This window comes from Acanthopagrus latus, chromosome 18 (genome assembly GCF_904848185.1).
Source record: "Acanthopagrus latus isolate v.2019 chromosome 18, fAcaLat1.1, whole genome shotgun sequence".
NCBI classification, from domain to species: domain Eukaryota; kingdom Metazoa; phylum Chordata; class Actinopteri; order Spariformes; family Sparidae; genus Acanthopagrus; species Acanthopagrus latus.
In genome coordinates this window covers 20,818,275-20,845,162 of record NC_051056.1, presented here as the reverse complement: position 1 = coordinate 20,845,162, position 26,888 = coordinate 20,818,275, and the positions used below count along the sequence as shown (strand labels likewise).

At 44.0% G+C, this 26,888-nt stretch overlaps 1 protein-coding gene and 1 long non-coding RNA gene across 51 annotated transcripts in view; one reads left to right on the top strand and one right to left on the bottom strand.

Moving 5' to 3' along the window:
• The first annotated feature begins 9,152 nt into the window (after positions 1-9,152).
• LOC119007688 lies at positions 9,153-15,483 on the top strand. Its single transcript, XR_005071193.1, has 3 exons — positions 9,153-9,322; positions 14,272-14,428; positions 15,332-15,483. It is a non-coding gene; the product is annotated as an uncharacterized LOC119007688 (long non-coding RNA).
• Positions 15,484-15,572: 89 nt separating this feature from the next.
• LOC119007663 (protocadherin gamma-C5-like) overlaps positions 15,573-26,888 on the bottom strand; it is a 261,083-nt gene continuing 249,767 nt past the window's right edge. For 25 of the 50 annotated variants that reach the window (XM_037077498.1, XM_037077502.1, XM_037077500.1 and 22 more), the window contains 4 exons: positions 23,575-23,633; positions 22,417-22,470; positions 19,916-20,013; positions 15,574-18,334 (listed from right to left, as the gene is read on the bottom strand). In XM_037077498.1, coding sequence (XP_036933393.1) covers positions 18,051-18,334; positions 19,916-20,013; positions 22,417-22,470; positions 23,575-23,633 — 495 coding nt within the window. In that variant the 3' untranslated portion in view covers positions 15,574-18,050. Of the gene's footprint in view, positions 18,335-19,915; positions 20,014-22,416; positions 22,471-23,574; positions 23,638-26,888 lie in introns of all 50 variants that reach the window. The other 25 variants (XM_037077515.1, XM_037077519.1, XM_037077516.1 and 22 more) reach the window with 4 other exon arrangements.

Genomic DNA, 26,888 nt, shown 5'->3' with positions numbered 1-26,888 from the left:
ACACATTGATTGGCAGTAGTTTTCAAAAGCCAAACAACTCAAATCTGGCTTTTTATCTAATAGCTGTGTAGAAAGCAGCGAATGCTGTTATCACAAGGATAAGTTTATTGGTTTATGGAGAAAAAAAAATATCATGTGGTCATACGAACAAAAGCAGCGTGCAACTGAACCAACAAAATGACTCAGGACATGTTTACAAGCTGTGAGGTATCACAGAAACAATAATTTTTAAAGTTAACTTATACACTCGCATCAAAATTCCTTTCTGCATTAGTATAAAGTGACATTCTTCCACAACAAACATACTCTTGTCCCACAATTGGTTTTTGGAGATCTGGTGAAACTAATGTGCTCACAGACTGCAGACTGTTAGCATCAGGTAGAAGGATCGTGTTAATTGGTTGGCATCACTGTGAAATGCAGTGCATTTACAGTATATGTTTTTTTTAATATCTTGTGGCACATGTTTGTGGTTTGGCAGTTAACAACCCTCTTTTGTGAAAGTCAAAACCAGATTGTGATAAAATAACACAAATTTCAACACTGCAGTATGAAACAGGATGCAGTCAACAGGTGTAGTTGTCTTCGCCTGCACAGCCATGGCTGCAGAGACACCACCTGTAGGAGAATCAGAGGAGGGGTTAAGTTTAGCAGAAGAGCTAAAAATAGAACATATTTAGCTTTCGGTTCAGTCTAGCTGTGTTGTTTATAGTTGTGTTGATTGTGGTTCAGGTTGGATTGAGGATATAGGGGCTGATTGTGATTCATAATGACGTCTCATTGCTATGACTTTCAGGTCCCCTGATTCCCAGACTCCCTCGGTCTCTTGTGACATTGTGGGGAGTCGGAGGAGATTTGTATGCTTGTGTGTCACCGTGTGTGTGTGTGTGTGTGTGTGTATGTGCGTCCTTATATGCGTGAAGGGGGTCCGATGGAGAAAAAGAGGTCTGAACAAAGAAAGGGGGCAGTATAATTGGCTTCAGCACTGCCAGACGACACAATGACATGGCCATTGATAGTGGAATGAGTTCCCGGGAGCGGTGGACCAATGGAGGAGCAGGAGTCTGTTTTTCACAGCCTCTGATTGGCTGGCCGAGGGAGGCTGTCGGTCTCCAGGTAGCAAAGTGAACCTCGGAGCATATCTGCCACCCCACCGCCTCCTGGAGGAGGGAGGGGAGGGGAGGGGAGGGGAGGATATGTGACCTCGTGTGGAGAAGAGAAAACAAGACATGCAGGCAACATATAATCTCTTATATTCTGTATGTATCTTCTCTCTCATCACTTCTACATGAACTGTCTGTCCTCTTTCTCTCTGACCCAGACATGTTGTGTGTGCGTGGGTGGTTGGGTGGGGTGTGTGTAGCTGGGGTGTGTGTGTGTGTGTGTGTGTGTGTGTGTGTGTGTGTCTGTGTGTCTGTGTGTCTGTGTGTGTGTGTGCGTGCACTTCTCTGGCTGCCATCAGCGTCCACATTGCCAGGGCTCTGAAATAAATTTGTTTCATTTGTCTTTAACTTGGCTGTACACTCCACCGCTTCTCTCTGTGTCAGTCTCAGTTTCTGAGAACTGTGGATTAAAGCTCCGCTTCATTTGTTTAGATTGGCCATTTCTCAACTTTCCTGCTGTTACAGGAAAGAAATACACACTACTGTGGCATTTAAAGTGCACAGAAACGGGGTCTGACTGACTGGCCGAAGAATGTTTAAAAGAAAAGGAGGGCTGATGCTTATGACTGCATATATATGTGGATATGTGCTGAGCGTGTGTCTGTTGGTGCATTTGTGTGCTTGTTTGCATGGTTTTTGCATTTGCCTGCGAGTGAGCTCACGAGTTCACACGCCTGCGTCTCAGTGTGTAAATGTGCCTGCCTGCTTCTTTCGGTCATCATATCTTGATAATACCTCCCCTTGATCAGATTACTCGGCTGCTTGTATAACACTCTCCATGTGACACACAATTAGCAGACAATTAACATGGGCCAGCGAGAGTCAACCGATTGGCTGTGCCATCACACCACTGAGTGACATCTCCATCATCACGGCACTGGCCCTGAAACAGCAGGGTGCAGAGATAAAAAACACTGTCTGACTGATGCAGAAATCTGTGTCAGTCTGTGTCTGTATACATGCACTGTAGGATTCTGTTTCTCCTTATGTGCTCTTTAAAATTGGTTCCTACTTGTCTTTGTTCTGTCTGGCTTCCTCCATCCTTTCATTTCTGATCATCTCTCCATCCCATATCTGCCTGTCATCAGGTTTTTCTGCCTATTTGTGCTCCTCCTTTGCCTGTTTGCTCATCTGGAAGTGAAGCATGTCTCGCACTAGCCTGGACTTATGTGACTAGAACCTTGTTGTGAAAAGGACTTTGATGTGTGTGTGTGTGTGTGTGTTGCTGTGAGCGTCAGATCTGAAGACATCCAGCACCATACAGTGACAACTTAAGCATTAAATCCTATTAAAGAGCAGATGGGGCTTTTGTAAAGAGAATCGTGCATTATCTGAGGCCTCTGTGTGACTTATTTGAGGAAGTGTGGACAGTATTCTTTCTTCTTCTCCTCGTCATCCAGTGGCGAGGACGCAAGCTAGATACTTCTCGTACAGTCAGCTAGCGTGATGACACTGTGAGAAACATCAAATGCAACAGGAATATATGCACACACAGACTTGTTGTCTCCCCTTTAGATATTTAAGGCATGCTGATCTCCTTACCATGAACCCCACTGAACCACTCTAACACACATAAATACACACCCATCCTGCCACCACCCACAATTTTCATTTTTGAGCATTTTCTCTCCCCCTTAATCCGCAATGTCACGGCTCATCCCGGCGGATCATCGTCTCTCTCCGGGGATGAATTTCTCCCCTAAATATGGGAGAGGTTTAGAGAGAGGAGGGTCTGTCTGCTCTGCAGGCTGCGCTGAAGGCTGATGCCAACAGAATATCAATAAGCACCGGGGGGTCACACAGCACCAGGCACAGCCACAGTGCTCTCTCGCTCTCTCTCTCTCTCTCTCTCTCTCTCTCTCTCTCTCTCTCTCTCTCTGACCCCCCCCCCTCCTCTTTCTGTATCGGCCACGTGCACACAGGCTGCCGGGAACACCAGGGGTGTTTCTTATAGTCTATAGAAGTGTTGATGATAGCATCCTGCACATGTTAGATCATGAGACTCATATGAAACTGTTAACAGTTAATAAACTGCTTGGATGATGATGTTGTCATGAGGATGGCAGAGTTCTTGTATGGTGCTAATTTCTCATCGTCACACTTTTGCCCGTATTTTTGACATTCGCTGCCATTTTTGTGCCGTATGATTTATAATACTCTGCTGTTGTTTGTAGTATTTATGTAGTATTTATTCACACTGTTAACTATTGTCAACTGTTACATACTGCAATATTTGTCAATATCATCTACACTGTAGTTATAGTGTAGTACCAGGCACATATGTTACATCTCCGTTTCTAGTAACAATTATATTTCTAAATCTAAATACTTCTACATAAGTATGTATGTAATTGTCACACATTACAGTTAAATACACATATTGTTTAAAGTTATATTTCATTAGATGTATGTTTATTTACCCTTATTTCTTTGCTTCTCTCTATTTTTATCTTTAAAATTAAAATCTGTCTCTAGTGTCTACAGGGACCAACTAAATGGACAATTTCCCCTCAGGCATCAATTATTCTGATTACAACACTGGGAATGAGAGACGGTCATTGAAAGCAGTAAACTGAAATGGAAACTCTGCCTTTAATCTATAACCACAGGGAATACGATACATTTATTTGTTCTGTTTATTGCTGATGAACGAGACTGGAGGTGGAGGTGCTGGTGAAGTTCATGATTTCAAGTTGATGTGGAAGCTTTCTGGGGGAGCCTTTGTGTAAAGTGCTCAGTACTGTGTATATATCACAACAATATTCTCATTATGGGAGAAAATTGTTTTTTTAGTTATTAAATTAAATCTCAGATCTGTCAGATATTAACCTTAAAGATGATGTCGCACTAATCAAGAACAAGACTTTGGCATCAAAAAGGTTGTGAACCACTGTTCACAACAACAAACGTGTTTATTAAGCTTTCCTTTACACGTATCTAGTCTTAGGTTGTCAATAAGCGTCTTCTAAGGATGTAAAAAGGTCTAATTAACCATTATTACAAGGACCTTAATATAAAGTCTTACCCTACAGGGCTCCTTATATGTTTAGTAAACACGTAAGAGATGAGAATAGAAGCTTAATGCTCTTGCAGAGTTGTTGATATCAGTGTCAGTCCACGCTGCATCAATGTGAGAAAGACACAATCCTGACACTTCATATCACACACACAGCTTACAGTGACATGTTAACAACCTCTGGCCATATTTCGTGTCATAATCTTACAGTCCTCTCTGAGATGCAGCTCCTCATGTTGTTAATGGTTATGACAGCGTGTTTATGTGACACAGCTGACTGATGCGTGACGTCTCTGAGAGTCAGAACCTAGTCTGTGAATGTGAAAGTGCAGGACGACTGTCTGTCTCCACCAGCACTTCCTCGACTGTCTGTCAGTGCTGTTGAAGTCTTTCATTAGAGAGTTCTCTCCTGCATGGTTTATCAGGCTGTATTTAGTCACCAGTGATTGAAAGAGAAGTTAAAAAAAGGCAGACGCCGCCACAAGACAGGTTCTTGGTGCTCTTGGAACAATGCAGCTGCTCTGTGGCTGATGCTGAATGTCTGTGGTTTATAAAAAGACAGTAATGATTCTGTTCCTGTGTTCACTCCGAGAAAATAACTAGTGCTCTTCGAGATGCAGAAATTATAATGCTGCCCTGTTTGTGGGCTTCGTCGCTGTCCCTGAAGGTGCTTTATTGTGACGGGATAAACCACATGTTTTCTCAGGGCAGGGAGTACACTGATTATGTGTTTGTTTTTTTGTTTTGTTTTTTTAGGTAAACAGTTGAATGATCTTCATTCATGAAGTCCTCTTTCATCAAGATATATGTGGATGTTGCTGTAGATGTTGACTGTTAACACTGATGTGAAGAAGTGATGCTGGTGTCCACGTGGATGCCTCGAGGCTGTTGTGTCTGTCTGGAGAAGTCATTCTCTGATCACAAGGGTCTGAGCCCCTGACCCATTTAATGATGTCACGTTCATGTGTGTGTTGTTTATACCTGCATGTTAACCTTTCAGTCAGTAGGTACAATTTCATGTTTTGTAGAACAAAAGATTGAAGCCGTTAGAATTTGTTCTTCTTATGTGTGTGTGTTTTTTTTTTTTTTTTTTTTTACAAATTGTGTGTGTGTGTGTGTGTGTGTGTGTGTGTGTGTGTGTGTGTGTGTGTGTGTGTGTGTGCGCACGCGCCCCTCCCTCCTGCTCTCTAGCTGTCCGCTCACATCGGTGGAGGTAGGGCAGTTGTCAGTCAATTGACCTACATTAGCTGAGCCTGCAGTGGTCTGATTTCCTCTGAGGGGAATAAATGTCTGGGTGTGGTCCTTATGTTATATATGTGTGTGTGTGTGTGTGTATGTGTGTGAACTTGTGCATGCATGCATGTCTTACGAGCATGTCTACATTTGTGTGTGTGTGTCCTATATAATGTATAACCCTCGTCTCGGGAGGGTGAAGAAGGGGTGAAGTGAAGAAGCCGACATCCAGTGTGACATTTGGAGGTTAAACAGAGCAGACTGAAGCAGAGACAGACATTTAAAGCTCATAAAATGCTTCTTGCTGCAGTTCTGAAGGGTGGAGATGGAGAGTTTTTTACTGTGAATCTGAGAAATGATTCGTGCAAGAGCCGTGTTATTGAGACTCTTTGAGTCTTGCTGTTTACTGTGGAGAAATCTTCGTGATCAACATGACAACCAAAGTGGAAACTCACACACTCATTTTTCAGTGGAGTTTGATGCCTAAATAAATTGATTAGATCCACAAAAACTATGAGCACACTTTTATTTAAACAAAAGATAAATCATTCAAATTATTATTGCAAATACACCAAATATGTTGTTGTCTCGGTTCTGGGAAATAGTGGTGACAAATGAAAACAAATGAGCTTGGAGGACATGATTCAGAAAAGAGCTTCAGGTAAAACTGCAAGGTAACGCTGGAGCTGGAACACACACACAGTGTGAATGTCTGATGTTGAGCCAGTGCATCTTTTTATTATCTGCAGAGACTAAATTAAACTCATAAATCCAAAATTTCACCAGCTCATTTACAGGATTGTCACCATTTCTTTTTTCTCCTGATGTGCGACAATAAAGTGCTGAGGGTGAAGAACAGATTTGCACTGCCAACCCCCCCCCCCAAAAAAAATACCCCCACAATGCCAAGCACCTATTACAAGCGATGACATCACTCCTTTGCCTGGTAACCATAGTTACGCTCACCTCCTGCTGGCAAAAATCAGCACCCATACCCGACTTTCCTTGATTTCTTTCCTTTTTTTCCTTTTGTCTCTGTCTCGTCTGTGTTTCCTCTCTCAGGTCTCTTTCTCTTCTCACATCACTTCCCCTTTTTTTATTCCTTCATGCCCTCCCCGTCTCTTCCCCGCTGCATGTTCTTTCTGGGCTTAATGTCTTTAGTCTTTTTTTGAGGTTTCCTCCTCAAAATGGAGGCTGAGGTTGCGTTACCCAGAGGAAAAGGGTATAGCAAACAAAGACAAATGCAAGGGACAGGGATGACCTACATAGACAAAGGCAACGCAGATGTGAACATGCTATAGCTGCAGCTGAAACAGAGGGGTGATGAAAAAAAACTGTGGATGTTAGTCAGTCAGGCATAAAATAAGGTTTGCAGCAGGCGATGAGAGGGAAAGATCAAGCCTGTAAACAATGACTAAACCGAGATTGGTGGACAGTTAGCACCACTGGACCGTGCAGGCAGGATGAGTCACCGCTCCTATAGCGATAAGGTAAAGGACGGATGGGTCAAGTGCTGCATTTTAAAATCCATTCCAGAGACGTAGTTCTGCAGGGAGGAAAGTTCAGAAGAGATACTAAGAAGTGCATGAGGATGGGGGCCAGTGCACTGCGTTACAGTCCATTTTACAGACAGGCAGGCAGGCAGGCAGGCAGTGTGGGTGGGGGGTAAAAGAGGAGTAATAAGAGGCATTGTGAAGCTGTATTAGAGTAAGCAGCTTACAGTCCCTGTGCCGGGCTGAGAGGACAAAGAAGCATCACGGAGGAGGAGACCAGGAGAGGCGGGAGCTGCATGGAGGAGCAGCAGGACAGGGAGACGCCTCCTGAGAGAGTTGTTTTTTGTCTTACGTTCACAATACACAATCACCCCTTCTCTCTGATCGGCATGAATTGTTTGTAGTTTTCCTTCCACTCCTGACTTCATCATCTCCTCTACAAGTGATCGACTCTGTGTGATGCTTACATGTCTCCCCCCCAACTCCCTGCTACATGTTGCCAGAGAGGTAATCATCACCGCCGCCGTCGCCACCATTCCCTCTCTAGGCTGAGGCAGAGGGAGGAGGGGATGGATGGTGGATGGTGGAGGTTGCCATGGAAACTGTGAGTCTGTTGCCGGCTCGACATCATCTGTTGTTGCGCGGTGCGGAGCGGGCACATGAATATTTGAGCTTTATGGACCCGGGCAGACGAATGACACACACACTGCTCTCCGGACCTCCTCCGCCACCACCTCTGATGGAAGCACAGAGAGGTCACTGAAGGGGGAGAAGGAGGGAGGGAAGGCAGGGGTGGATGGATGGATGGATGGAGGGACGGATGGATGGAGGAAAGGCGGGGTCACAAACAGAGACTGACAGACCTCCATTTTATCTAGGGTAGGGAGTGTTTGGTTATCTGTGTAAGCAAAAGAGAGACAAGGATGCAGGGACAGGAATAGAAAACTGAAATGATTTCAGCCACTGAAATGAGTTTTTCTGGCTGAGAGAAATGCAGAGTAGATGATGGGAGCCGGAGAACAAAGAGAGAGATAGAGGGAGGGAGGGTGGGTGACGTGCCATGAGAGCAGTAAATTGGGGCACTGGAGCTTGTTTTTCCTTCGCTTTTCCCTCCTCCTTTTTTCCCCCTCCTTATTTCTCAGAAGGTCCTGCAGTATTTTCTAATTAATCCTCTCGGAGGGTTGTTTCCTCTGCCTGCTGATACACACATACGCCGACACCGACACACACACACATCCATGCAAACAAACTTCATGATTCATGCAGATTTTCCAAATGAGATGCTGTGGTAACTTAGGAAGTTTGATTGTGCACAGTCTGACTGCACTGCGTCAGAAAGCGCAGAAACTAGAACAAATATAGCTCTTGTTTTTTTCTCGTCCTCACCAGCTCACAGCGCTTATGGATTTTCTTGCACACTTAAAATACATTAAATTTACATAATGGATGCTGGAGTGAGCGTCATGCTGTAGGCATGTGTTTGTCTTCCCCTTCCACATATTTCTATAATCAGTTGAAACCTCTGGCATGTCTTGAATTTTGAGTATTCCCCATGGTCCAAGAGTGAATTCCCAGCTTTGCATGTCCTCCACTGCTGATGGGTTTAACACCTGCTGGTTCCCAGCATGCAGCCCAGTTCCACCAACATGGCTGACATTCAGACCACTGTCAGAATGAGAGCTATTGCTCCCAAAATATTCCCATGATCCCCCTCGTTGCTTTCAGATGTGTTTGGGTCCAGTTTGTTATTCCTCAGGGTTTTGCAAATATTGTTGTGTTAGTTGTGTTTGTGTATCTGTGTTGTTTGGGCCTGTTAGAAGTCAGTTTAGTTTGGTCTTCTTTATAGATTTTAGCGTCAGTCTTTGGTGTGGTTAGATGACTGTTCATTTTAGAATTATGCAAGGTTTAAAACTATGAAGAACGTGAGGCCTAATATTCATTGCTTGCTTGTTCTTTAACTCCACATGGGCATATAAAAGTGTTGGCCCGACTTGTCTCCCTCACATTGTCATGACCATGTACAATTATAGATGAGCTGAAAATTAGGCAGCAGTTTGATGATATTTCGTCATCTTTTTTCTATTTCTACTCACCTCCATGTCAGTCGAATGTCAGTGGAGGTTTCATGGTCCACACAACGTTTCTGGAGCTTCACACTAAAACAGTCTCTCTGGTCTTCTGCCATGAAGATTTCAGTTTAAAAAAAGGATGTGAAAAATGTTTTTAAAATCAATTTGGGATCTCTGGGCTTCAGGAGAATTCGCTTATGCTGGACAAGCTGTATGAAGCCATTTTATAGTTTTTTCCAGTTGTTTTTCAAATTTAAAGTTCTCAGCTGCTTCACTCGTTATGAGGATTCTGTAACACTGTTTGCTGTGAAGCTCCAAAAACTTCCCTGACTTTCCGCTGGCATGATGGTGAGTAGATAGAGACTGAATTATCATTTGTGGATGAGCTTATCCTGAGCTGCTCTTGATGAAGAATAAGTGACTCTTACAGCAATACATTTTTTTCCAGGAGGTGATTAGCTTAGCATAGCATAAAGACTAGAAGCAGGGAGAAACATCTCGTCTGAGTCCTACTTCTAAAATCTGCCTACCAGCAGCTCTAAAAATCAAGTATCACACTACATTGCAAAAACACGACTAGCTGTTCTTTCTTGTGGCCTCTTGATGAGCAGTGACTTCCTGGGAGCTTGCCACCATGACAGCGTAACAGTTTGGTAGTTTGGAGAGCATAGCAGAAGACGCAGACTTACAGCTACTATACTATCATACCTGATAAGAACAGAGGCCACACTTAACCTTAACTTCATGCTTGAGCACAGAGGAAAAAGGAAACATGGACTGAGCATAATTAATCCATCCATGACATGTACACTGCTCAACAAACGGATCATTCGAGGTGATGTCTGATGACGTTGCCTCTCTTGTCTCTAGGTAACACAACATGTCTTAAAAGTTGTCTTTGTAAAGCCACCAGCTTCTGTTTGTGTCCAGATGAAAGGTGATACATGTTCTTTGTGAGCTTTAGGTGTCGCTAATAGGGGAATTTTTTAACTTTGAGGCAGGAGATCTTTTACCCCGTCCAGTCTTTATGCTAAGCTAGGCTAAGTAACTCCCGGCTTCAGCTCCATTCATGATGGGGGTACTGACATTCTCATACACCCCTTTGCAGCAAAGCAAATAAGCATATTTCTCATAGTTGTGAACACTTTCTGTGAGATATGAAATTAAGTTCTCTGGTTAAAGTTTGTGATTTATTGTAAGTTTTCTTTTGAGGACAGCAGTTATTGTGTCAAGGTGGCTGAGGATTCTTCATTGGCTCGTTCCTTTATCGAACAGCCAGCTGAATATGTAATAACGTTCAAGATGGACTCCCCTCAGTGTTTGCATTCTGGGCTTCAGCATGAGGCAGGGGTGTGTTGTTTCAGGAGGAGTGGGGAGGGGGAGCGTCGAGGAGCTTGATGGTGCATGCTTGTTAGCCTGAAATATCCATGCAGCAGCTGCACCATTTCCGCGGCAACACCTGTCGCCATGGCGCTGAGTTGTCGACATGCCTCTGTGTCAGTGTCTGCATGTCTGAGGCGCTGCAAATTCACAGCGTGTCCGACCTCTGAGAACGCACACACAGAGCACACACACTTACTTCCCGAGCTAATGCCATGCAATGTACAAAATCCAATGCATGCAGCACAGCATCCCTCATGCAGTGGTGCCAACATGTCACCACAAACACACACAGACACACACAGACACACACACACCTCTATGACGGTATGGTGAAGAAACAGCTAAATACCTAAGAATACTTTTTAGCTCATTGGCTTCTGTGCTGCATCCTTACATATTTAATTCCTTGCTTCCCTCCCTGCTCCATTCCTTTTCCTCGTCACTTGGATGGGGAATTTTGCGTTTCCATGACAACCACAGTGGTGGAGGAAATGGATTAGATACTCTGCACTGTCTGTGCTGGGGGGTGTGGTCGCTGCTGGATGGGGGGAGGTTATTGGGCTTATGGGGTGTACGGCTTGTAAAGAGGGATTGAGGTTATGGTTGAGAGTAGTGTGTGTGTATGTGTGTGTGTGTGTGTGTGTGTTGGACAGAGTGTAAAAACAGGGTGGGGGCAGGAGATGCCCTCAAACCACACTGCACCAGATGGAAGCTTTGGATCCCCTCAAAACACACACATTGTTCCATCTTGCCGAGCGAATAGAAACCGAACTAAAGCTTCATTTTGCGTTTTTGCAGATCACATAACTTTGTTGATTTGTTTTTAGCACATTTGATTCTTGTGACAAAGTGAAGTGACACCTGATGTGACTCTTCCTCTCATCTTCTCCCTCCAACCTGCTGCAGTAAAATCATAACAAGGCAATTAACCCCGACTCTCACTATCCCCCAGCCTGTCTCCCCCCCCCCTTCATTCCTCATCTCCCCGTCTCCCCTCTGTCTGATTTCCATCCTCCCAGCTGAGAAAACAGGCGCGAGAGCTCTTGGCAGAGGAGATGAGGCGAGAGCGGGAGAGGGAGACCGAGTAGAGAGGGGGCTTTTCAGAAGAAGAGAAAAAGGGTTTGCTGCTTTGAAAGGGAGCATTGTGTTCTTCTTCCACATTGCCACAGCTCCATCTCTGTGATTTAGCCGAGCCAGCAGCCAGCACATTACTGTGTCTCTTTAAATCAGGGTTCTGTTAGCCTTAGCAACGTTCAGGCTCCAGTGCTCCAGCGCTCCTGCTCAATGGCCTGCTCCTCTTCTTTCAGCCCAAGACCGATGAACTCGCGCTTAATGGGCACATTCCTCTCAGCTGACATGATAAACGAAAAACAGGCTTTTTGGAAATTATCGGAGAATTATCGTGAATATAGAGAGGAAGTTTAAAGTAACTCATCAGTGGACTTCATACTTGTTGTCGTGCAGGACAGTTGGGGTGTATTTTTGGAGCTGGCTGAGTGTGCCAACAGGACCATTCCTTTCTCTCTGTGTTAATTTTTTATTAGGAACATCCATCCAAAACTCAGCAGAGGCTCTTTCTCTCTGTCTCTGCATGAGAAGAGCTCACATTAACCCACTGCTGCCTGAAACTTTCATATGTAATCTCCACTAAGTGCTCTGTCCGGATTTAGGCCATGTTTAACTTAACTGTGGAACACTAACCATGTTCATTTCATCCCGGAGTCGTTGCCCGGTCAAAGTCCACTTTAAGCTGGTCTTTATCCCTGCAGTGTGTCCACAGAGACGTGCTCTGTCCTCCAACATGTGGTGACCCAGAGACAGCTGCAGGATAGGAAGGAGGAGGGAGGGGAGTGGAGGGGGTGCAGGGAAGGAAGAAGAGAGGAAGTCAGAGGGGGGAGGATGGCGCGGGGTGGGGGGGGTCTTTCCTTTTGCTGCACTTCTGGGGGGGGGGGGGTTAAAAGAGGCGCGTAAACTCACATCCTGTCCCGCCACGAGCAGCTGTGACATCACATCCTGCTCTTTCCCTCACATGGATTAGATGTTGATCCTCCCCAGCCTGAAATCAGATCCTGGTTTTCCTCTGGCTGGACTCGTCTGGCAGCTCACTACACTGTGAGAGACGAGAAACAGCTCTGCTCTTCTGTCTGCTCTGATTCTAGACGAGTTAGATTCAATTTTGTTCATGAGGCTATTCAAGAAAATTGGTTCTCCACACTTTTGTTTGTTTGTGAGTGTGTTGCAAAGTTTCGACTTCTTTTCGTTTCACTGACTTACCGGTGTGTGTGAGTGTGCCACATGCCTGCTTACACGTCAGGAAATGATGATGCCTGTTGCTCTCTCTCGTGTCCAGGCTGTCTGACTAATGTTATTAAGCTCACAGGCAGGCCATTGTGAAGTTCCAGTCTGCTACGACTTCCCTTCTTTGGACAGCACTGCTATACATCACTGATTTGAAGTTTTTTTCCATGTGTGTGTGACTGCGTGTGTGTCACTCTATTGTGTGTACGTCTGTGTGTGTGTAATCAGTAGGAATGTGCTTAATTAAGCGAGATAGGGTGGGGGGACCTAAACGGGGCAATAAAAGAACAATCTCTCCATTCTGCTGGGTCTCCCTTCGGGGAAATGGATGATACATGGGGACAGTGAGGACAGCAGGAGTCTCTCTGAATCACCGGATGACAACCATCAGCTGACAAAGTGACTCTAAAGCGACTCTTAACAAAAATATCAATGTGGCACTTTTGTCTTTCCTCCCACTTTCTGAGATCTAAGACTTTCCTCACACAAAAGGTTTATTTCTCTCAAAGTTGGTACTCAGATTTGTGTTAGTGAGCACTTCTGTCGTACGAGGAGAATCTATTAGGTTTGTCTTTGCCTGGGCACTGAAAAGGCCACTTTGTAATGTGCAGTTTCCCCAAGAGATTTACTGGTTTTCACAAGACTAGGCCCACAGATTTGCATGTTTTGGTCACAGATACTCTACTCTAGCCTGACTCATCAGATGTGGACTATGGATATGACACGCACAAGAATGCCAGTCAGTATCTTGTCCACTCCTCCTCCATACCTGTGCAAAGTTTCTTGATATTGCAGAGAAATGTGACACACTGTAGTACGTGTTGATCCAGAGCATCCCAAACATGCTCAGTGCCATGCAACAACTGGGAGGGCAGGAGCACGCAGGTGAGCTCCCCTTGGAGGATTTCTGACAATATGTGCTAAATTCTTTGGTTTTGTAAACCAACTGTTGTGTCAGTTGTCTCTGGCAATCATTCAGGTAAAAGAAGTTGTAGATGGAGGTCCTGGAGCCAGTTGGATGTCGTGCAATAGGTCTCATGGACATTCCTGCTGTCAGTGTGCCAAAAAGACACTCCCTCAAAACTTGTGACATTATTCCAGCATCATGTTGTGAGACCTTTTGTTTTTTAGAGTGACTTTGTATTATGACCAGCCCGAGGCGTGCCTGTGTAATTATCATGCTGTTTAATGAGTATCTTGATGTGCCACACCTATCAGGTTGATGGATTATCTTGGCAAAGTAAAATTGCTCTCTGACAGAATTTGAGAGAACTAAACCTTTTTGTGTGTGCAGAAAAAGACTTGGACCTTTAATTTAAAAAGAAATGGGAACAATAACACATGTCCTATTTTTAATTTTTGCCAAACAGTATATAACTAATGTACTCTTTATAAATACTACTACTTTCCTTTCATTGTTCCTCAACATTAGAATAGCTCTGTGATGAAGTCACAGTGAATCAAACTGGGATAAACCCAGTGTGTTATTACCTCTGACTCATGGCTGTGTGTGGGATATCCTCCCCTCCACTCTGCCATGTTTCCTGCATTATGACTCTGACAGAAAAAAAGTGTCCGGCTTTGACTAATGGCTGAATATGTTTGTCTTCCTGCAGGTCATTCAGCTCAGAGCGGAGCCAATAATGGCCACTGCATGGATCTGTAATGAAGATGTGGAGAACAGAGGAGAGCATCCAGCCGCTGTGGGCTGACAGTTGCTGTGGCAACAACATAACACAATGAGAGAAGGGTGAGAGGAGTCGGCCATTTTGGGTATGTGAATCTGCAGTGTTTGATGTGGGAATGCTGCTGTGTGAATAACTGGATTGTTGACTCAGAATGATTTTATTAAATCTAAGAGAAGGAATGTTAACCAAGCAAACTAGTTTATTCTAAATGAATCATGTGACCTTTTTCATGTTTTCTCTCGCGTCTCATAGCATTTGGTCTTGCGTAATCTTCAACTGTAACCTTCACTTGTAAAAAATTACATTAACTGGCGTTGCCATGATTCATGAACAGCATCCATGTCATCTCTCCAGCCCTCCTCCCTCCATCCCCCAACATCTGCAGCAGAGCCCGCTCCTTTTGTTTTGCTTGGTGACGTCCAACGGGCTATTTATAGGGACGTATGTTATTGTGTAAGACCTTGTGAAAGGCACAAAGAGCCTGAGCAGGCTACCATGTTCCCTGTAGTGGCCCCAGGATCTGCGAGAGAAAAAGGCTTAAGAACATGTGGCTTTAGTATGATGAAGCCAGAGGAGGAGACGGGTAGTTTAGGTGGAATGAGCCGTGTGATTATAGAGGTTTTTCTGATCTTTTTTCTGATTTCCTCATTGTGTCGTCTGAATACAAAACACAGATTGATGGAAACAATAGCAGATGTCAGGTGTTTATATGAGGTCAATTTACAGCTATTGTTTTTTGTTTAACCTTCTGATGATACCTATATCAATTGCATTAAACACCACTCTGAGGACAAATCAGTGGACATGCTTGCCAATAAACAGCAGTTAAGGAAGTGTCTCATCTGTACTGCTGCATCAAAATGAAAGATTATCTAAAATATCACATTACACTCCTAATTGGGGTTTTGATTTTACTAAAATAATTCTCTTGCTCACTTTAAAATGTAAATTTTTTATAACTGATTAATATTTTATCTTCTTTTTACAGCCTTTTTTTCTGCCACAGAAAACCTGAAACGGACCAGGTATACAGCAAAGATTCATGGGAAACAGTGGGAGTGCTGCAGTCCTGCCGAATGTAGGTCACACAGGAAAAGAAAAAGCCCCAAGCAAAGATTTTAATGCAGACACATTGGGTCTTAAATGATGCACAAAGTTAACTCACTCAAACTGTAGTCTGTATGAAATTAACACATATTAGCAATAAAACAAACTTCACACACAAGTCATTTTTTTAAATGAATTTCAGAATCTTTTTATTTGAAATGTCAGTGTTCAAGAGAAAATAAAACAGCAATATAAATATTAGCATAAAAATAAGAGTAACACAGGGGTATAGCGTGGGGGGCTAAGCATTTGATAAGAAAGATAATACAGCAGGATAGAGTAGTATTAATTCAGCAGCGGACGGACTTACACATATATAATATTTATAATCATTTGTTCATATGGACAGAAAGAGAATGAGAGGCATTCTTTCACAAATGCACAAGATAAAATCACCGCAAAAGAACATTAAGAGGTTACAGAAGGATAGAAACATTTTCCATATTTTTTTTTGTTTTGTTTCTTTACAGGGTGATAAAAGATAGTAGAGAGAAAATGAACACAAAAATATGCGCAACACATATCACAAGTTAACTAGTCTACGTGTGTCACTTTGTTTACTTATCTAAAGTTATCTTTAATTCATTTATTTACACTGAAGAGTTAGTTGGCTTCCATGGTGCTTAGTTACTACATTGCAACACAAACTGTTGAAGAACATCTCAGATTTTTATCCATTATTGTTTTTTTTTTTTTTTTTAAACCGTGGTTTTCTTATTTTTCTTGAAAAACAAAATGCAACACATTCCAGTAGTAAGCCACGCCTTGTGGAAGAGGGACTCTTGTTTTGAAAATGTTGGACGTGGTCCCTGCTATACAAACAACTGGCTCATACCGTTGACAGGACTCGTGTTTATTTACAGTGGGAGAAGAGCCTCACAGGGCCGGGGAGTGGAGAGGAGTGGAGGGGAGAGGGGAGTGGTAGAGAGGCTGGGGCTTCCTATCGATTTCAATGAGGAGGAGGGATATTTTCAAAGGGCTCTCGAGTGGCATCTCCTCACCAACAGGGAAAGCTGTGCTTGGCTCTGTTGACCTCTACCTGGGTCAGTGCATTAGAGAAAGTTTCAGGGGTGGGCGGGTCAACAGTGGTTCCTCTGTACATTCAGTGGGTAGAGCCAAGGTGTTTTTCCCCCACCCCCCTGGTTGATGCCATGGTGCCACCCCAGTCTGTGTACCCCTCACCACAGCCCCCACACTCCTTCCTGGCCTAGCCTGCAAGCTGCCTTTTCTCATGCAGTTGTATCTGGCCAAGAGGCCTGACAGACAGATGGACGTCAAAGTAAAGACTTCATATCTTATACAAACATTTCCTCTATGCTATCGAATTGTTATCTCCCAAAGAAAAACGTGTTACTGTGTCACATCAAGAAGTGTCTTCACTTCATAGATAGTGAGGGGAAATACTCTAGTGGCTTGCAAGGTCTCTAGAAAACTCCTAAGCACTTAAGTTGACCACATCTATGCACTTCCCTAAAGACTGAAGTGATTACTACCCCTACATCATCTCATCAGAATACGAACAGTGCATTTCTCTTTGTTTGGCTCTCAACGTGGGGTAGTGAGTGAGGGGAGGACACGAGCTGGGTGTGAAGAGGGGAGGGTAGAGGGTGCAGGGCAGCGCGACATGTCTGTGCCCATCTGGAGCTGTTATACAAGGAGCCAGTCCCTGCTGCTATACCACCTGCATGGACAGCATGGCCCGTGACTCCAGGACACGACGCAAGGCCACGCCGCTGCCGCCACCCCCACCCCCACCCTCTGCCAGCCACTCCTCTGGGTGCATGCTCAGGTCATAAAAATATCATTAAAATCCTTTTTTTAAACTATGATTACAAAAGTAATTCTCATTTTGTGTCAAGTAAATGCTACATGTGCATTATATTGACCTGCGATTGGAGGGAGGATTACAGATTCAGGACTTTCCTCCTCTTTGCTTTTGCAATGCATAGTTTTGCAACTCTAAACTAGTATATGCAGTTTGAACCTTAAAGAGCATGCAGAAGAGTTTGTAATACCTGTCAAACGACAGCCTCATATCTACAGGACTTATGCTTTAAGACCCTGCAAGGCTGACCCTATATAGGAATCTAATGGATGGCAACTAGCGTACTTTACAATAGATGACTTTCCTCCTCAGGGAAAGAGCACAATAAATCCAACATGAACGACACTAACATTTCGTCTCTGAATACATCACTGCCTTGTCATCCCAGCAAGGTTCCTTACACTGAATCTTTTTGTCCAAGTCCATTTGATTTTGCCAAAATAAAAAAAAACAAACAAAACAAAAAAATTACTATAACCCCCCATACCCTGCCAAAACTATCCACCGACAAAGATTACATGAGAAATACTCGACCTTCAGCACAACACGGGTTATCAACACCAGTAACAGCCTTCAGCACATTCAGATTCTTTAGACACTCTTTCAAAGAACCATCAACATCGTCCATGTGGTCAAAAGTGATTTGCTGTCATTGTTTAGACCGTGGCTAGCATGAGTGACAGCAGAGCAGTAAGATACATAATGGGAAGGGTATGGGAGGTCGAATTTCTCATCAGATCAGGCCGGGTTTATCTCCACCTCTCTCCGTCCAGCTCTACTTCTTCTCCTTCTTGGTGGACTTCTTCTTGGAAGCAGGGGTCTGGGCGGCCTTGGGGGGCTCGGGCTGGGCCGAGGCCTGGGGTGGGGGCAGCGCCTGCTGGGTGGCCTGCTGGGCCGTGGCCTGTTGCTGCTGGGGGTTGGAGGTGAGGGTGGCCGTGCTGCCAGGAATGTAGACATTCTGGCGATAGTCGGGCACGTGCTGCAAGGTGAACTGGGGGCTGTAGCGGGTGCTCAGGCCCATTGTGCCGGGTCCCAGAGTGGCGGTAGCCTCGCTCACTTCTGGGGAGAAGAGAGACAGAGTGGGGGAATAAGGGATGAGGAGGGAGAGGAGAGAGGGATGAAACTTGTTAGACAAAAAGAAATTGAAAGTTTTAGTGTTGCAAGTGTTATATTCAAGCAGTGAAATGAAAAAAAGGGTCCTAAAAGAAGACTAATCGGATTACTTTTAAAGCCTATAAAAAAGTTAAGGTACTTAATTGAACATTGGATTTAATTTAAACACGTTGCAATGGTCAGCTAAACACTAGCGTGCAGTGAGCGAAACTAAAGAATGAGGGCATGAGTTGAAACAAAATGAGCAAAAGAGGCAAAAGAAGGTATTACAAAATGGTTGATTATGTGCAGATGTTTTCTTTCTACAGGCTATATCTCCCCAGCAAACTCCTCTGCCTTCTGTTTTTTTATCACGCCGGCCCTGAGTGAGTATGTGCGCGAGCATGACGTAGCTGCTCAGCTCATAATTCTCCCACAGCCCCTGCATTGCAGAGCCAGAGACACAAACGCTCCCTCCCCCAATCCTGTAGCTCCTGTCAGCCTATATAAACACACATGAGCACACTGGCCTCCAAAAAAGCCAAAGCAGTGACAGAACGCATTGTGTTTTAATACTCTTTCTGCTCTAGCGCAGCGCTTTATTAATTCATTGCGTTGTGCTTATCAACACAGTGACATTAAGTTTAGAGGAGACGGAGACGACCTTCAGTGTTCACATGCACTGTTGGCTCTTTCCTTCCTGATGGCACTGACCGTTCCTTCTGTCTAACTTTGTGCTGACATGCAGGTTACAGCGCAGCCCAAGACAGAGGCTTTTTCTCTCTCTGTTCACTACAATGGAAAAATATCACACCATGTCCGGTGCAGTGTCCAAGAGGGGGGAGGGTGTGTGTGAAGAGGGAGGGAGGGCGGTGTGATGTGTCAAATGGTTAAAATAACAGTGGAAACAATGACTTGGGTCTATGAGGTAATACGTCTTGTTGAGTTTGTCCCTGCATCATTTCTACGTATTGTGTGTTAGACTGTCGCTGTATGTTGTGTTGCTCAGCCCACTCGATGTGTATTTTTCCAGGTTATTACGAAGGCTTCCACAGTAACAGCCCATAGATGAATCACTGTGTTCCCCTCAGTGCTAGTCACTGCAGGAACAGAGAAATAGGACAGTAGACACGTTCCGAAATATGGGAATCTATGGTTATGTGTGAACCTGCAGGTTGAATATTATATAACTGTTCATGTTGTCATGTTGTAGTCATCTGTTTATGATAAAACACTCTGCATGTGATTCATGTGTACAGTGGAAACATGCATCTCTCTTATGTTATTCAGTTCAACACATCAAACTGACGTCCGGCGTCATATGAGGCTTCGTCTGGACGCTTTTTAGCGCACGTAACCCCATGGAAACATCAATGTAGGCATAGTGAGGCTTTATCAATAAGCAAGTCTGGCCATTTGCCCTCCAACCAAACAGGAAACTAAATAACCTGCCCCTGCCCACGCACACCCTTGCTTAGCTTATGTAAGACAGACATGGATGTGGAAAAGACAGGATGAGTTGATAGACAGAGGTGGTATAGGACTCACCGTTAGCTGCAGCCATCAGGGCCTGAAGCTGCTCAGCCTCAGTTGGGGGCTGGGGCCAGGGGCCAGTTCCCATGGCAACCTCGGGTCCTCCAGTTGCCCTGTGGCAAAAATGAGGAAGGAAACAACTGTAAACAACTAGTGGCTCATCCACTGCACTGTGAGTGTGTGCATGTTTGTGTGTGTGTGGTTAGCTGACTGGTTTCAACAGTTGGTGGTTTATGATGTAAAGGCAAAGCAGCTGATGGCAAAGGCACACAGCCTGAGGAGACCTCGGCAAGGATAACAAAGTATAGTATACAAAACAGGGCGTGTCGCAAACAAAGGCACACTCTTAAACACACTCTAGTTAAGGCATGTGCAAATTGTGTCTGCACACAGACACACAGTAGCAAGCGTGTTCGCACACTCACACACAGTAAACACCGAGCAACATTCACTCTCTCTCTCTCTCTCCGTAATGACCATGAGCACTGCGCCGTCTAGTAAATCTGATTAAATATTTAATGAAGCCACCTTTAAAGGAAATAGCTGTCTGCATAGTCACACACGCAGCGCTCAGTGAGCACTGAACATTTCCATCTGGGCAAACTTCACCTTCAAAGGCTTGTTTTACTTACAGTCTGCAATTTGCATGTGGGGCAACAAAGGAGAAAGCAGACCTCCGATCTATTAAACCCACCTACTTATTTCCATTCCCACACTTGTGACACACCAACACAACTCCTACAACTGACAACTGGGTCACGGTGCTTTAATCCCAGCTTTGCTCTTTCTCCCAAAGTGCTAACAAGGCCTTATCTTCATTTTTACAGCACATCAGTGTGATGTCTCCCCCTACTTGTACACTATGTTAAAAGAAAAAGAAGAAAAAATGAAAAATGCTACTTGCAACAAAGTCACAGAAAATCAGATAAAATCACTGTGGATGCTGCTTTTAGAGTTGTTCTAGAGAAAATCACTATTTATGGTCTGAACTACTCTCTCAGCCTCTTGAATGTTGCTTCTGTGTGTGCAATATATTGGTTTATTTGACTGTTTGGGGTATAACAAACCAACTGAGGGCATTTAGCAGAGGATCATTATCCCACAGGGACATGGGATGGAGGTTGCAGTGAAGTATACAGCTCCAAAGAGGATAGTAAACAACACATCAGGGATTAAAAGGACTCAGAGGTTTCAGGTTCATCTTCCTCACAGATAGAGGCTGGAGTAATAAATGAGGGAAGCTGGAATGTATGTAATAAATATTGTGTTAAATGCATGGGATGTGGAGAGGGACGCTCTTTTTTATTTAAGACTGACAAAAAAAAAGAACTCCTGCATAAATTGGTCTGCTCTTAAAAGAAAGTAAAGGACACAGTGAGGGGAAAAAGTGAAAAAGGAATTCTAACAAAAAACAGCAATTTGTTTAAGAGCAGGTTGCCAGGTCTCTCTGCCAAAACTCTGAAGTGGTTTTCAGTTCAGTGCCAGAGAGAGACCGAGGGAGAGAAACATGTATGTCCTGTGCCAGGCAGCCAATGAGAAACAGGCTGGGTAAGTGTAAGGTCCCTGGAGCCAGGGGCAGCCATTTTGTGCCTCTCTTCATATCACTTAAGATAAAAGGGAATGCTTCATTTGTGCTAAATTAGCATCTCTCTGTAGTTATCACATCCTGTGGTTGTGTAAAGCGCTTCCTGTGGTCAGGGTTATCACTTCCTGATTGTGAACTGTGTTCCAGAGGGATGTCTGTGGTTGGCCAGACAGGGCTATCGTTTTTCCTCTGCAACCTTACATGACATGTTAAATGTCTGCGGATGGCTTCCCTTGTTGTTTTGAAGAAAACCTTCTAGATTTTAACTTGAAACTTTAACTGGAGGCCATTTAGCCAGTCACATGGTGACCATGCTGACATCTGTCTCATCTGTATGTTGACCACAGGAGTTTAATCTGGAGAACTGTTTTTAACGTTTTAAACCGCCAGCAGGCATTTGAAAGTAATCAATCACGAGACAGCTGTCTGCATTGTCTCGGCTTTGTTCCTTTAGCTGGATAATTCACATGAAGAAGCCAAATGTGGGTGGTGATTGAGCTACAACCATCACAGACAAACATCGAAGGCAACACTGTACGGTAAGCCAGTCTTTCTAGAAGGAGAAAAAACAAGAGTTCTCACGCTATAATGACCAGATGTATAGCACACATACAATGCATAACAAATCTACAAAACACTGCACGCAAACTCAAAAGTGTCACAGTCCTTTCTACGCCACAGCAGGCATTGTGGCCTATGCACATCGATCAACAAACCCCATCAAACTTTTAGGGAGACTAACAGAAGCTATGGGTTAGGTACATCTACACACAGCACAGCACTTGACTGCAGTGCACTATTTAAAATATTTTAGCCACTCTCTGCCCTTATCAGCTGATGTGTGATCAGGCCAGGGAGTGAACAAAACTTAACACTGATCAGCTACTAAGGATAGAAAATAACCAAATACAGTCTACATCTAAATAGGTACCTTGTCCCATCCTTCGGAGTCCATCGTATGTGTGTACCGTATGGCATGTGGGGACTAAAAACACAACAAGTTATACAGTCTGAAAAAATCATTGTGAATTTGAAAGTTGGAGTTAGTCTAAGGAAAAGGAAACTGCTGCGACTTTGTGCTCTAGAAATCAGTGGAAAATATGTTGAGTCTCTCATGTCCATTTAAAATACCAGCGATGGAGAGAGTTAGGCTTATTTTTTCTCCACCGCCGACATGAATCAGTTCCAATGTGTCCAAACTCCCTGTGGTATTCCATAACGACGGTGCCGCGTGTTTGTGTGTCTAACATTTTCCTGACTTGGCTCATAGGGGTGTTCTGCCCCAGCTGGTATGTTTCCTTGACTCAGAGAATGTGTTGTGCAATCATTGTTGTGAAAACTGCACGCGCCCCGTTTGAGCCCACAGAGTATCGACAAATAGCATCGTCAACCATCAACACAAAAGCTCAGTTAAACACGCAACTGAAATACAGGAACACAATTCGTCTAGTGTCGTTTCACAGATGAGTCACAAGTGTGGAAATTAAATGTGATGGAACTAGTCAGTACGAGCTCTCAGATATCAGTGTGTGAAGAAAGAACAAGAAGGATAAATACGCTGTCCCATCCCCCCTCTAGCTCTGGTCGCCGTCCCTCATCAGTAGTACTGAGTGATGGCGCACAGGCTCAGAGAGCGCAGAGAGGAGAGGAACAGGAGGAGGAGGAGGAGGAGGAGGAGGAGGAGGAGGAGGAGGAGGGGGAGTGGGAGTGGAAGCTGCGGCAGCCATTTTATAGAGCAGCCTGGAAACAGGCAGAGATGCTCAGTCAGGAGTGTAAATCAACAGTCTGAATTCACTGAACAGAATCATGCAGTGAAAAAAAATGCATCATCACTACAGCGGGACTAAAAGTCCAGTTCAGATGTTTGTATTGTAACTTTGATGTCATCACTGCTTTACAATCAGCAGCCAGTTCTTATGGTTACAGCACTCTCCATCCACCATCCCCCGCTTTTTTAATTCCTCATCCTTCATCACTCCCTCTATCTTTATGATAAGTTCGCCTTGTGCAGCACAGCAACATGTCCTTCACATACTGGGCATCTTAGCAGTGTGTTTGTGTGTGTGTGTGTGTGTGTCAGTTTACTCACCCGCTAGGTCCGGGTCTCTGTCCCTGTGTGAAGCGCCAGTCGTTGTTGGGAGGCTTTTGCTGCGAAGAGAACAGAAGATTCAACATGAATTGGATGTTTCACTGCAACAACAGTGAGAAGTTTCCGAGGTGTACCCTTGTTCTGTGTGTGATGGTGTGTGTCTGAAGAAAGAATCGGTTTTTCAGTGACGCTCAATAAAGGATTACAGATGGCAACAAATATGTGTATGCTCAGGCATCCATGTTGTTCCAAAAGCTGTGGAGCATAAAATGCTGCAGAGGAACACACACACACACACGCTCATAAACAAACAGACTGGGGCTTTGCTGATAAAATGGGACTCACAATTACAAACAAAAGGCAGATCATATCAAAGAAAAGAACTACATGATCACATAAATAAGAAAATAGCTATAAAACAGTGTAATAAGAAATGAACCAATGAAGCCAGAAGATGAATCAAAGAAGAAGAATTTAGGCTAGAATGGCTCTGCAGTGATAAAAGCCTCTCTCACATCTACGTGTCCTTGCTGCTCTTTATTAATGTCTCTAAGCCCATTGCACTCTTGTCCAATCTCTACCTCACCGACCATGCCACCATGTCTCCTCCATCTCTCTAGCTCTTCCCCTCTCTCTCAGGCTCTCTTGTTGTGCAGTGATGCAGTGAATAGACCTCTTGGCTTGGCTCCAGATTCTGCCGCCTAATCGACACAAGAGCTCCCGGGAGAGCGAGGCCAGCAGGATGATGTGCTGCATTATTAAAAGAGCTGTTCTACCCGAGGGAGCGATGGGACGAGGCGAGAGAGCAAGGGAGTAAACACAAGGAGAAAATCCCTAAAAACATAACTACACTAAAAGAACAGTGCTGGAGGATACACTGGAGAATCTACTGTAAAAGTATACAGGTAACTAAGAGACAAATCCACCGTAATTTAGTGGATGCACAAAAAGAACAAGTGAAAAGGGGGTACAGTGTTCAGTATCCATGCAGACAAAACAACTGACTGCCTCGCCACAAAAAAAGAATTACTAAGAAATCAACATCAACCTAAATAAGGTTGCAAAAGAAGGAACTCTAGTGTATCGTCTGGTCTATGGACCGGTGAAGGCTACGGGGGAAGTGTGGATGATAATGAGGCAACATAGCCATCAGTTTTCATGCGACAATACAAAAACAGTTGGCAGTGGATTAAGATTCAGTATCATCTATAGAAGGAACTGTTTCATCTTAGTGGTAATTCAACACAATCAGTCCTTCAACATTCGGGATTATGAAAAAGAAAAAGGTCTGCTTGGTTATGTCCTCCTAACACATTCCAATGCCAGAACTCAGAGGCTGTCATTATTACCAACATGAAAGGATAGAGGTTGAGGATGAGAAGAAGAGGGCGAATCTGACCTCTTCTTCATAGCAGAGCTTGGTCGATGTTTATCTAAAAATGGACTGAAAGATGAGTTTATGTGCGTGGGCACATGAGTCTGTCTGAGCTTTGGTAGGGAGAGAAAAAAGATCAGCCCTGAGTGGAGGCAAACATCCAACGAGGGGCCCAGCATTCCAGCTGTGTGACTCGTTCTCACCACACAAATGCTCACGGACACACGCTCGTCATTTCCAAGGTCAGATCCCACCGCAGGCATGGAGAATAAAGAGTAATGGACTGACTGGACTGCACTGCTAGCTCAAGGTAAACACCTCATGTGCTCTTATCCTACATGCTTCATTACACGGAACAAACAGACAGGTAATGTCCATACAAATGCAACTATTCTCTGTTTAAGAAGAAAGTCAAACTGAGAGAGTTCAATCTTTCACTGAACTGAACCACAAACTGTTAAGAGTTGCTGAATTCTCAAGGTGGTTTGGACAACAGGAGTTGCCAGGGAAAACAAACCCCAAGCCAGGTTTAATGGCATGCAGACCCAGATCAAAATGTAATTGGACTTTAGCTGAAATTATCTGAGAATTTTTAGAAGTGCTTTTTATTTTGTTACGTAGTCTCTGAAGTGAGTTGATCCCTTCAGATAGAGGATCAAGATGTTGAAAATGTACAAGGCTATTTTTTCCACAGTGCAAGTTAAGGGCACAAGCTACAGAGAGTGGGTCAAATAGTCTACTCAGGGAGACTAGCCAGTGGAAGAGATTACAGTTCTGTTGGCCTGAATTCTCATTCAATAGAAAGACTTTCATGCCAGCATGGAAGCTTTAAACACTGTAAGTCTGCTTCCTTTACAGCTGTAAGAGCTTTGAGGAATCCCCAGGTGAATTACAACATGACTGAGCAAATGGCAACATGGTGTCTGTCAGCTGAAGTACTACCATGTTAAGGGATGAGATGGATATTCATCATGTGAGCACTGGATTCAACAGAGGGTATAAGCTGGACTTAGCAGCACATGTGGACACCTGGGCTTCATTCACCAGATTTGGAGGCAAGTGAATGTGAATCTTTGCTAAAACAGCTGGTTTACTGCTCAACCAAATCTCTGTTGTGTTGCAAAATGATTTATCCAGGTGTACAAAAGAAAATCAATGCAATCTCATCCCTTTCTCTCTTTCCCTCTCTGATAGGGGTGGAAAACAATACAACACACACAAACACTTCACACAGGTCCATCTGGTACTCTTTGTGGAAGATTCAGTTTCCTACCACGCACACACAAATCGTATTAGTGTTAAAAGAGCTGAGGCTGGACTGCAGCTGGTGCTCTGTCTGAAAAGAGGAAGTCGTGTCTGTTCTGTAGCTCTGATAACCTTCAGCGTATGCACACATACACGCCACACCATAAAATCGTCAGCACATAGGCATACATTCACTCTCTTCTCAATTCTCAGCAAGGATTAGACCAACAGAAAACTGAAAATGTATTTTAAAACAGTATACGTAACCTCTAAGATGCTGTGTCCCTTACACTGTTGAATCATTACTATCATTACAAGGTAGCGCTGAGCATCGAGACAGAGCACAATGTGTGGTGTTGATTTTAATATTCCTCTCCCTTAAACAAACATTGTAACTCAACTGACAAATGCCCTGAGGACAGTTTTCCTGAATGAACTGCATGAGCCAGTTTGTCGCATGTTTAGTCTTATCATCCATGAAAGAAAGCATATTTACAAAATACTTGGCCAAACTCAGTGCACGTGCCAGCCCTTATGAGGTCGCATGGACTCAAAGACTGAAAACTGACACACGGTCATAGTATTTTTCACATCCTAGAATTCTACAAGTATAGAGGGGGGAATAACTGAATAACAGGAAGTAGAAGTGCAAGTGATAACAGGCAAATCAGTCAGTCAAACTCACGACATCAGG